This window comes from Eretmochelys imbricata, chromosome 9 (assembly GCF_965152235.1).
Source record: "Eretmochelys imbricata isolate rEreImb1 chromosome 9, rEreImb1.hap1, whole genome shotgun sequence".
NCBI classification, from domain to species: Eukaryota; Metazoa; Chordata; order Testudines; family Cheloniidae; genus Eretmochelys; species Eretmochelys imbricata.
The window spans coordinates 100,152,773-100,165,406 of NC_135580.1; the positions used below are offsets into that span (position 1 = coordinate 100,152,773).

The following is a 12,634-nucleotide window of genomic DNA, read 5'->3' on the forward strand; positions in this document are numbered from 1 at the left end:
CTTCACTTCGTACATAAGTACCTGATTTCTTTGCAAGCAATGAGGTATTTTAAAAAAAGTTGATAAAATCAGGTTCCGAGTATTTCCCACTGGCCCTGATTATATGCCTGAAGCTTATTGATTTATCTGAGTGAAATAGCGCAGTCTGAAACAAAATTCTACTTTTTGTATGGAGTCTGTCTACAGCTCAGTACTTAGTTGCTGTGTGAATAAGCAGGCAGTTTTCATTTTAAATGTCTATTTTGCATAAATCTTTGTTTTAAAATTTGTCCAGAGGAGCAGAATTATTTGGTTTGTCTGATGTTTCTTGTTGCCAGACTGTGGCTGTTGTAGAGTTCAAGTTATGCAGTCTGATTCTCAGACATGGTTTGACTTGAAAGCCAAGATCCTTTAGGGTACAGACGCCTACGTACCTAGACAATGAAATAATCCAATTTTTAGCTCGGCAGCCCAGGAGCATGTTGTGTTAGACCAAATGCAAATACTGCATAGCAGCTGGATTTGTCAAGAGCAATATCAAGCTTTTAGTGTTCCATGGCAGCACAAAGTGTGTATTGTTTTTTATTTATTAAACAGTTTTTGAGGCTTATTTTGTTATATGTAAGATGTCTTATTTTGTTAAATATAAGACTGCTACGTCTACCATGAAATAAAGATTTTTGGGTTACAGAATGTTCATGATACTGTACTGGATGATTTCAAGGCATACAATGAGGAGAGGGGCAGGCAACGGGGGTTACAAAGGTCTGTTATTCACATTGCTATCTTTTGTTTTCAGTGCCAACTTTTGTCCTTGGTATTAATAATTCAACTTTGAACTAAATGAATCGGATGCTTAAATTTGCTTTAACAAAAATGTCTCGCTGTAAAAGCTAGCTTTTAGTGTAATGGCTTATGTAAAACTTTATTTAAAATTATACGTACCATCTAAAAAAAAAGTTTTAGATAACATATTTCAGTTCAGTGGACTACTCTAGTAGAGTAAAACAAAATTTTAGGTGTTTATTTCCTGAAATATCACTTGTGATCAACAGAATATCTGTTAAGCGTTATATGTTACGAGGAAATGTGAATTGACTGTACATACGTTGAATGCACTTTAGTGTGGACTGTGAGGTCTGTTGATGATTTTTAGTGAACACCAGACGCTTCCTTAAATTGTAGACCCTGGCTTATCACAGCACAGATGGAAGCGCTCTTAAGTGTTTTGAATCTTGAGGAGAGAAATCCTGAGAAAAATCGTATCTCTTAATTTCACACACTCCTCTTACTGAAGGAGAAAGTGGTAGTGAAAAACCTCCAAAGATTATAGCTGCTGGTAAAATTGTTCTGAAAATGCTTGCTTCTCGTGTCTCCATATTAGTCCTTGATAAGTGACCTGACACAGTAAGTATCATAATACAATGTAGGATTTACATTTGACTTCAGAACAGAATACCCTCTGTAAGAGAAAAGGGTCTAAATCTTTATATACTACTATCATGCTGTCGGAGTGCTCAGCCATCAACTTACAGCTCTTGTCATGTTTTCAATTATTTGTACAGGGTTTTGGAAATATAAAGTGCTGCATTAATAGTTACCAATTGCCCGCGTTTGTGATTCTTGCCTGTGATATGTTAACATGGCTTTCCTGGTTCTGATATAAGAATGAGAAGCTAAAAACAATCTTTTTTGTAAAAGTACTTTGGCTTTACTCTATTTCTGATTTTTAAATCACTGTTACTAATTAAATGACCATTGTAATTGAAGAAGAAAGAGACTTTGAGTTCATCTACTTTTTTAAAGGCAGACTATATAGCAGCTTGAAAAATCTACTAGCTCTGGCAAGTGGGACTCTTGAATCTTCAAACTCTGCAGAATCAAACCTTTCATTAAAAAATAAAAAAATCTAACCCTTAAATATGAAAAGTGGACGCCAATGCAGCTCAGTATTCTTCAACCTGCAGGGAGCCCCATTGTTCAGTTATTACAGTAGTGTTTGGAGATTTCAGCTGCTGTTTATGATCTCACTCCCATGGGCATTGTGCAAACAAAATGAAAAGACGGTTTCTGCCTCCAGGAGTTTACAAACCAAGTATAAGATAAGAGAGAACAGGTGGAGGTGGGGGAGGAGGCCATTATAACTATAATAAGCAGCGATAACAGCACACCAGCTGCCAATCCGTTAAGTGTCTTGTAAGCAGGCACCACAGCCTAGGTGACTTATGGTGGGATGTGAAGAAGAATAATGTAATGCATTTATGGATTTTTAAAGGGAGCTCCTCCCATATGTAAGGGGTTGTATGGGCGAAAGCATGACAATGCTTGTTGGACAGTTTGACTAATGGAAAATAAAGGCTGACATCACTGGTGTGGCAGAAGAGGGCGTAGATGACTCCATACCATGTAAGAAATAGGGCAGAGCTAAGCCCTAAGAGCCTAAATACAGACTACAAATAGTTCATTCTTCATGTGGTGGAAGAGGAGGCGCCAGTGGAGGGATACACAGAATGAGGGTTATAGTGCATGAGATGACAATCCAGGAAGATGTTTGCACCAGTGTTTAAATGAATTTAAGGGCAGAGCGGCAATGTGACATTTGTCCAGACCAGAAAGGAGTTTTCAGTAGTCAACTGAAATAGATCAAATTTAGCTGCGTGGAAGTCAAAGAAACATGGCTTTTAGGGTTGCCAACTTTCTAATTTCTGAAAACTGGAACCTTGTGCCGCCACTTCCGCCAACACTCCACCGCTGCTTTGCCACCCCCCTCCAAGGCCCTGTCCCTGCTTGCTCCTCTCCCCTCAAGGCCCTGCACTCTGCCCTCTCCTTCCTGGTCACTGCTCTCCCCTATTCTCCTTCCTCATTGCTCAAGAGAGTATGTGACTTAAAAAATGCAAGTTATTTATGATCCCAGCATGGCTTATGTGAAAGTCACAATTATTTTTCAGTGACACATGAAGAATTTTGGCATTCGCCAAAACTCAAGAATATCTTAGAGTTGAGAATTAGATACAGGGTTGACATAAGTTTATTTATCTGATTTATCTCATGGTAGCTAAGACACTGATCTTTGAGACTAACTCCTAACAGGTAAGGATGATGGAGAAAATATTCACAGTTCCTTTTGAATACTTTACGGTAAAAAAAGGCTTTGGTGTATTGTTGGCCTCCATTTGAATGGAAGTAGCAGTCTCCTGAGTGCCAGTTGAAATTTTTCTTACAGCCCGAAGGGTATGCCTGCATAGAAGTCCTGGTGTGTAGACCTATCCAAATTAGCTGTATCTAACTAGCTGGGTACCACAATGTGGACTTCAACTCGGGCTGTACAAGTGTGCCTGGACCCCTGGATAATTACATAAGGTAGACGTCTACCGTGCATATTATTGGCAGTGTATAGGGTACATGTAGCTATGTGTTACAGTGAAAAGCAAGTTATGTCCACACCGCGGGATATAACTACACACATGAATGAAAGGCTTCAGCAGTGAGTAGCTGCTGGAGCCTTTCTTCTGCTAGAGCCTTTCCCTGCATTGGGGAAGGACTGTGGCAGCAGGACGCTACACTGCTAAAAATAGCTGTGTGGACAGTGGAGACATTGCTTGTGCTTGTAGAGAGATGTGTAGGGCACATAACCACAGGGTTCAGGCATGTCTTTACTTGCCTAAACAGTGCCTCACTGTGATGGGTTGGATCACAGAAACCCTCTTGAGAACTGCCAACTGATGTGCCGAGACTACTTCTGCCCCTGCTTTTGCGCCCCGGCAACTTGGGACTTCAGTGCCCTGCCTGGTTTGAGCCAGACCCGCTAGCCTGCTGCAAACCCAGACCCAGGTCTGAACCACATCCCCTTACAGCTGTAGGCTTAATTGAAAGCAGCTTAAGAAGTGTTTCTGTCTTTAACACTCAGATGCCCAACTCCCAATGGGGTCCAAACCCCAAATAAATCCTGTTTATTTTGTGTAAAGCTTATATAGGGTAAACTCATAAAATGTTGGCCCTCTATAACACTGATAGAGAGGTATGCACAGGGTTAATTAATAAGTAAAAAGTGATTTTATTAAGTACAGAAAGTAGGTTTTAAGTGGTTCCAAGTAATAGCAGACAGAACAAAGTGAATTACCAAGTAAAATAAAATAAAACATGCAAGTCTATGCCTAATACAGTAAGAAAACTGAATACAAATAAAACCTCACCCTCAGAGGAGCTCCAGTAAGCTTTCTTTTACAGACTGCTCTCCTTCTAGTCTGGGTTCAGCAATCACTCACACCCCCTGTAGTTACTGTCCTTTGTTCCAGTTTCTTTCAGGTATCCTTGGGAGTGGAGAGGCTATCTCTTGTGCCAGCTGAAGACAAAATGGAGGGGTCTCCCATGGCCTTAAATAGACTTTCTCTTGTGGGTGGAGACCCCTCTCTTCCCCTGTGTAGAATTCCAGCTACAAGATGGCGTTTGAGTCACATGGGCAAGTCACATGACTCAGAACTTTCAGGTAGCAGCCATGGTTCACATGCTATCTTGAACAGCCACATGTAGACTTCTTATGTGGATTGGAGCCTTACAAGATCCATTGTCCATTAAGTGCTTCTTGATTGGGCACTTAATTTGCACATTCCTTTCTCAAGAAGCTGATGAAATGCTTTATTAAGGCTACTTAAAAATCAAGCAAGTAAACAGCCAATATTCATAACTTCGAATACAAAAATGGTACATGCATACAAATAGGATGAATAGATTCAGTAGATCATAACCTTTACAGAGATGTGTTACATGGCATATGTAGCCTCAAACATATTCCAGTTATGTCATATACATTCATTAGCATATTTCCATTAGGCTTTATGGAGTGCACCGTCACGCTCACCATATACACTGCTATTTGTACCTGTGCTAGGCGGACATGGTTTGTATGTAGTCTGCGTGCTGCCGTAAGAGACTTGCAGTATAGACGTGTAGGCAGCTGGGTTGTGCTGAAGCCCTGGCTTGGGATATGTGTACACGAGCCACAGTCGCATCACGAGGTGCAGGCATACCCTAAGAGTTGGGGAGGGGGAGAAATTAATGCTCTTGTAGTACTAATCACAGAATTGTCCCATCAAGAATTCAGAATAAAGCCTGAACTAATCCCTCCCTCCCCTGCCACCTGGGATTCTCTCATCTCTGCAGCATTTAAGTGTTACCACAAGTTATCTCACTTTAATAAATTGAGCTAACTGGTATTTAAACCTTTCCAAAAATTGAGTTTTTTGCCTCTTGCCAGAAGGGAATTTCACCCAGTTAGCCTTGCACATTAGTAAACATTATTAGTTTAAAGACACAGATTTTTGCCCTATTTATTAGGTCACTTAAATTTTGAGGCATCATTTATTCAATCTAGAGAGTATAAACCATGTTTAATGTTTCACTTACAACATTGTCAACAGAATGCAAAGTGTTTCACAAGCATACATTGAAATATAAGTTTCTCTGAAGTATATAAGCATCTGGATTAAAATTTACAACTTGGGTGTTAGTAAAAGTCAACCATTTATTTAGTACCTAATTTTTAGAAGTTCTGAGTGTCCAGAATTGCCACTGAAGTTGCAGGGAGGTGACTTTGGGCGCTGACAACCTCTGAACGTTTTTGGTGTTTTACACAATTGCCTGATGTTGGGCACTCAAATTTAAAACAAATTTGGCCTATAAACATTTAATATCGGAAAACTGAGGGTACGTTCCTGAAGGCCACACAGTGACTCAATGATAGAGGCAGTTGTAGACCAACTGAGTTGACTTTTAGTCTCCTGCTGTAACCAGTACTATTATTCCTCTGTGGTAAATTGTATTAGGGCTTACTTAGAAAGAAGTTGGTTGTTGGAAAAGTGGCAAAACTAGGTATCTCCATCAATTTTTGGAGGCTTTTTAGCCCGCTGAATTACTTACCTAATGGTATCACATGCATGATTAAATGTAAATTCTGCTGATGGTTGCAAGAGAGCTAGATACATTTGGGAGGAGAGTGAAGAAAGGCTTTCATTCTGCTGTTTTTACTCATAGCTTGTAGGTTTAAAATGTTATGAATTGAATACTAAAAATCAAATTTACATACCAAAATTTTTATTTCCTCTACCCTTAAACCATACAATATCCTGGACTACATGAATTTGTCTAAAAAAAAATCCAGTCAACTTTTAATTAGCTGCCAGTTTACTGGCAAATATTTTTTTTTCTAATTTCTGGTCTTCTGCCGTACAGTTGTGCATGCAGTATTTCAAGTTAGTATGGGGAGGTGGTAGATGCTGATTGCATCATACTTTTTATTGCAATGGGAGTAAAGTAATTGGGGGGAAAATGTGTGGGTTTTTAACAAGTGTATTCAATCTAGGGTATTTTTTAAAAGGTGCAGAGATAAAGGATTTGGCTAAAATCCATACTCTGACACTTTGTTTGGAAATAGACCTCTGCTAACAACCAGATTAAAAATCAGTATTCCTTTTGATATTAAATCTTTAGAAAATTATCTAAACTTTGATGAAGTGAGCTGTAGCTCACGAAAGCTTATGCTCAAATAAATTTGTTAGTCTCTAAGGTGCCACAAGTACTCCTTTTCTTTTTGCGAATACAGACTAACATGGCTGCTACTCTAAAACCTGTCATTAATATTTAAGTATTATGTTCTAGAGATCAGTATAATTTTAAATACCAAACACATTTTTTGTACATAAAATTCTATACTTTTTTTGTATCCCACAGATCAAGGAAGCTCTAATAATTGAAAAAGTTAGGTAAATATTTAAATGGTACAAAAATAATTGTGGATCTGATTACCAAAACCCTGACTTCAAAGTTACAGCTGACTCACAGCTTAAACTGAAAACATTTTTAAAGTTCCATAACAGTAATAAAGGAGTGACATGGCTCTTTTTTTCTGTTTTGCACAATTTTAACGAAAGCCCTTTCTGCAGCTCAAAGATTCTGTTAGGAGAGAATTCTTAAATGGTTATTTAAAAACAATTTCATATAACGTGACTTTGTGCCCCAATTGCAATTTGTACAATGTGGTTTCAATTTTTGTCTTGTTTTTTAAATATTAAGATGAGGCAGTATATTCTTAATGACTTCCAAAAACATTTTTGCTACTTCATAGTTGACAGGGCGGAATGTGACCAAACAGGTTAACTGGTTTCTTAGCAGTCCTTTCTTGTTGCACACACAGGATCTAAATGCAGTACCTTGTAAAAAGTTGTTTGACTTCAGGTTTGCCAGAGTGACAGTTATGCAGGCAGAATAGGTGAGGATTTGTGCTAAAATTGTGCTAAACTTGCTTAAATATCTTCTATACATTCAAATTTTGTGAATGAGATGGGGAGAACACAGTTCTAAGAAATGTGTCATGGGGGGATGACTATCTCTACTCTGGATTGGCGATTTATTTTTATAGTGTTTAGATATTTATATTTGAGACATTTTAGTTCATGAATAGTAATTTTATAGTTGTTTTGAGATATAGATAAATGGCTTTTTCAACAAGGTACTGAAAATAGTTTGTCAAAGACTGACAAAATTTCAAAAATATGTTCAAAAATAAAAAGGGAGGGGCAGTATGATGGCAATCAGCAATAAATTAATTATATAATGGACCTATTGTTCAGTCTGTCATTCAGTCTGTTGTGCTTTTTCTTTCCATTTAAAACAAAAGCCACATTTTCATAATAAAACAATAGGTAGGCTTCATGAATTTTCAACAGTGACTGCATTTTTAATTCCCTCATGTTAAATACACTTTAGGGTAGCTGCTCTTTTTTAAAATTACATGTTCTATTTTATCTCATTTGATCAACAGGGCAGTTACTAACCTTGACGGCATGGATCATTCTGTGCTCAGAGGGGAGATGTCAGCAGTGCTTCATGACAGGTATGTTTTTTATAAGTAGCTAAAATCAGGCAGTGCCTTCAGTGCATATTGTCAGGGTGGCTGCAATTTTTCTTAACCTTGAAAATCTATTCCTTTTTTCTTTCTGGAAAACTTTGAAGAAATCTGAAAAAAAAACCCCAAAACAGAACAACCCCCCCACCCCCCCCGCAACAAAAGCAAATGTTTTGAGAAATAAAACATGCAACACATACTACGCTGCTCACTTCATTAGCTTATTTGTTCTTCAGAAATAGAGCACGTGATTTTTTCCAAAATGAAACGCTTGCAGGTCTATAAGTAAAATGCAAGGAAACAGTTTGCCATCCCTCCCCAGTCTATCTAGTTAAGTGTACTGGTCTTTGTGTTCCTGACAAAGAGCAAGAGCAGATCCAAATCAGAATATGCTAAAGACACTTGATTGCTGGGCTGGCTGAAGAGGAATTCTGGTGTTTTTAAACAAAATTCGGAAAGTTAACTGTTACCCAACCTTTCTAGAGAAACCGATTCAGGGTAGGACTTCTCTTTATATACTAGGTTTCAGAGTAGCAGCCGTGTTAGTCTGTATTTGCAAAAAGAAAAGGAGTACTAGTGGCACCTTAGAGACTAACCAATTTATTTGAGCATAAGTTTTCGTGAGCTACAGCTCTCTTCATTGGATGCATTCAGTGGAAAATACAGGGAGGAGATGTATATACACACAGAACATGAAAAAATGGGTACACACTGTAAGGAGAGTGATCACTTAAGATGAGCTACCAGCAGGAGAGCGGGGTCGGGGGGGGGGGGGAAGGAGGAAACCTTTTGTAGTGATAATCAAGGTGGGCCATTTCCAGCAGTTGACAGGAATGTCCGAGGAGCAGTTGGGGGGTGGGGGAAATAGTTTTACTTTGTGTAATGACACATCCACTCCTAGTCTCTATTCAAGCCTAAGTTAATTGTATCCAGTTTGCAAATTAATTCCAATTCAGCAGTCTCTCCTTGGATTCTGTTTTTGAAGTCTTTTTGTTCTAATATTGCGACCTTTAGGTCTGAAATCGAGTGACCAGAGAGATTGAAGTGTTCTCCGACTGGTTTATGAATGTTATAATTCTTGACATCTGATTTGTGTCCATTTACCCTTTTACGTAGAGACTGTCCAGTTTGACCAATGTACATGGGAGAGGGGCATTGCTGGCACATGATGGCATCTATCACATTGGTAGATGTGCAGGTGAACGAGCCTCTGATAGTGTGGCTGATGTGATTAGGCCCTGTGATGGTGTCCCCTGAACAGATATGTGGGCACAGTTGGCAACGGGCTTTGTTGCAAGGATAGGTTCCTGGGTTAGTGGTTCTGTTGTGTGGTGTGTGGTTGCTGGTGAGTATTTGCTTCAGGTTGGGGGGCTGTCTGTAGGCAAGGACTGGCCTGTCTCCCAAGATTTGTGAGAGTGATGGGTCATCCTTCAGGATAGGTTGTAGATCCTTGATGATGCGTTGGAGAGGTTTTAGTTGGGGGCTGAAGGTGACGGCTAGTGGCGTTCTGTTATTAGGCCTGTCCTGTAGTAGGTGACTTCTGGGTACTCTTCTGGCTCTGTCATTCTGTTTCTTCACTTCAGCAGATGGGTATTGTAGTTGTAAGAACGCTTGATAGAGATCTTGTAGGTGTTTGTCTCTGTCTGAGGGGTTGGAGCAAATGCGGTTGTATCGTAGAGCTTGGGTGTAGACGATGGATCGTGTGATATGGTCTGGGTGAAAGCTGGAGGCATGTAGGTAGGAATAGCGGTCAGTAGGTTTCCGGTATAGGGTGGTGTTTATGTGGCCATCGCTTATTAGCACTGTAGTGTCCAGGAAGCGGATCTCTTGTGTGGACTGGACCAGGCTGAGGTTGATGGTGGGATGGAAATTGTTGAAATCATGGTGGAATTCCTCAAGGGCTTCTTTTCCATGGGTCCAGATGATGAAGATGTCATCAATGTAGCGCAAGTAGAGTAGGGGCGTTATGGGACGAGAGCTGAGGAAGCGTTGTTCTAAGTCAGCCATAAAAATGTTGGCATACTGTGGGGCCATGCGGATACCCATAGCAGTGCCACTGATTTGAAGGTATACATTGTCCCCAAATGTGAAATAGTTATGGGTGAGGACAAAGTCACAAAGTTCAGCCACCAGGTTAGCCGTAACATTATCAGGGATAGTGTTCTTGACGGCTTGTAGTCCATCTTTGTGTGGAATGTTGGTGTAGAGGGCTTCTACATCCATAGTGGCCAGGATGGTGTTTTCAGGAAGATCGCCGATGGCTTGTAGTTTCCTCAGGAAGTCAGTGGTGTCTCGAAGGTAGCTGGGAGTGCTGGTAGCGTAGGGGCTGAGGAGGGAGTCTACATAACCAGATAATCCTGCTGTCAGGGTGCCAATGCCTGAGATGATGGGGCGTCCAGGATTTCCAGGTTTATGGATCTTGGGTAGTAGATAGAATGCCCCAGGTCGAGGTTCCAGGGGTGTGTCTGTGCGGATTTGTTCTTGTGCTTTTTCAGGGAGTTTCTTGAGCAAATGGTGTAGTTTCTTTTGGTAACCCTCAGTGGGATCAGAGGGTAATGGCTTGCAGAAAGTGGTGTTGGAGAGCTGCCTAGCAGCCTCTTGTTCACATTCTGACCTATTCATGATGACGACAGCACCTCCTTTGTCAGTCTTTTTGATTATGATGTCAGAGTTGTTTCTGAGGCTGTGGATGGCATTGTGTTCCGCACGGCTGAGGTTATGGGGCAAGTGATGCTGCTTTTCCACAATTTCAGCCCGTGCACGTCGGCGGAAGCACTCTATGTAGAAGTCCAGTCTGTTGTTTTGACCTTCAAGGGGAGTCCACCTAGAATCCTTCTTTTTGTAGTGTTGGTAGGGAGGTCTCTGTGGATTAGTATGTTGTTCAGAAGTGTGTTGGAAATATTCCTTGAGTTGGAGACCTCCAAAATAGGATTCTGGGTCACCACAGAACTGTATTGTGTTCGTGGGAGTGGAGGGGCAGAAGGAGAAGCCCCGAGATAGGACAGATTCTTCTGCTGGGCTAAGAGTATAGTTGGATAGATTGATGGTATTGCTGGGTGGGTTAAGGAAACCATTGCTGTGGCCTCTTGTGGCATGTAGTAGTTTAGATAATATAGTGTCCTTTTTCTTTTGTAGAGAAGCAAAGCGTGTGTTGTAAATGGCTTGTCTAGTTTTTGTAAAGTCCAGCCACGAGGAAGTTTATGTGGAAGGTTGGTTTTTTATGAGAGTATCCAGTTTTGAGAGCTCATTCTTAATCTTTCCCTGTTTGCTGTAGAGGATGTTGATCAGGTGGTTCCGCAGTTCAGACTTCAAAAACAGACTCCAAGGACAGGTTTCAGAGTAACAGCCGTGTTAGTCTGTATTCGCAAAAAGAAAAGGAGTACTTGTGGCACCTTAGAGACTAACCAATTTATTTGAGCATAAGCTTTCCTGAGCTACAGCTCACTTCATCGGATGCATCTGATGAAGTGAGCTGTAGCTCACGAAAGCTTATGCTCAAATAAATTGGTTAGTCTCTAAGGTGCCACTAGTACTCCTTTTCTTTTTGCTTTATATACTAGAAGATGATAAACTCCAGATTGTTTTAGTAGCTGCATTTCAGCCTTTTCTTTCTGTTTTGAACTCTATCATAAACTCTGTTTGGGATCAGTCATGTTTTATATAATTGGAATGGTTCTAGAGTCCCTTATATAAAATCATAGAAATGTAGGCCTGGGAAGGGACTTCGAGAAGTCATCAAGACCATCCCCCTGCACTGAAGCAGAACGAAGTAAACCTTAAAGCATTCCTTAAAAGTGTTTATCCAACCTGTTCTTAATATCTCCAATTATGGGGATTCCACAGCCTCCTTTGGAAGCCTGTTCCAGAACAACTATCCTTGTGATAAGAGTTTTCTCTAATATTTAACCTACATCTCCCTTGGTGCAGATTAAGCACATTACTCCACCTAAGTTCAGTAGACATGGAGAACAACTTTATCATCCTCTTTATAACAGCTCTTAACATATTAAAAGACTTATCAGATTCTATTGCAGTCGTCTTTTCTCAAGACTAAACATACCAAGGTTTTTTTTTTTTAAACCTGATCTACAAGGAAAGGTTTTCTAAACCTTTCATCATTTTTGTTGCTCTCGTCTGGACTCTCTCCAGTTTGTCCACATCTTTCTTAAAGCATGGCACCTGGAATTGGACATAGTGCTCGTGCTTAAGGCCTCACTAGTGCCGAGCAGAGCGGGACAGCTACCTCCTGTGTCTTACATTTGACATTCCTGTTAATACATCACAGAATATTAGCCTTTTTCACAACTGCATCAAATTATTGACTCATATTCAACTTGTGATCCACTATAAACCCCAGATCCTTTTCAGCAGTATTACTGCCTACCAGTTATTCCCCATTTTGTAGTTGTCAATTTTCCTTCCTAAGTGAAGTACTTCGCACTTGTCTTTATAGAATTTTATCTTGTTGATTTCAGACCAATTCTCCAATTTGCCAAGATAATTTTGAATACTAATCCTGTCCTCCAAAATGCTTGCAACACCTCCCCCAGCATGGTGTCATTCACGGAGTCTTATAAGCATACTCTCTACTCCATTATCCAAGTCATTAGAAAAAATATTGAATAGTAATGAACCAAGGACAGACATACACCCTCTGAGTTTGACAGCCAGCCATTGATAATTACTCTTTGAGTACGGTCTTTTTACCAGTTGTGTGCCCACCTTATAGTAATTTCATATAGACCACATTTGCCT

The 12,634-nt window shown here is 40.1% G+C and overlaps 1 protein-coding gene across 7 annotated transcripts in view; it reads left to right on the forward strand.

Moving 5' to 3' along the window:
* Positions 1-12,634, forward strand: part of KLHL13 (kelch like family member 13) — a 126,806-nt gene that overhangs the window by 23,545 nt on the left and 90,627 nt on the right. For 5 of the 7 annotated variants that reach the window (XM_077826453.1, XM_077826452.1, XM_077826457.1 and 2 more), the window contains one exon: positions 7,796-7,867. The exons of the other annotated variants lie outside the window; for them this stretch is intronic. Coding sequence is in view for 2 of the 5 variants with exons in the window: in XM_077826457.1 (XP_077682583.1) it covers positions 7,796-7,867 (72 nt within the window). In the remaining 3 variants the exon portion in view is untranslated. The remainder of the gene's footprint in view (positions 1-7,795; positions 7,868-12,634) is intronic. 7 annotated transcript variants of the gene reach the window in all.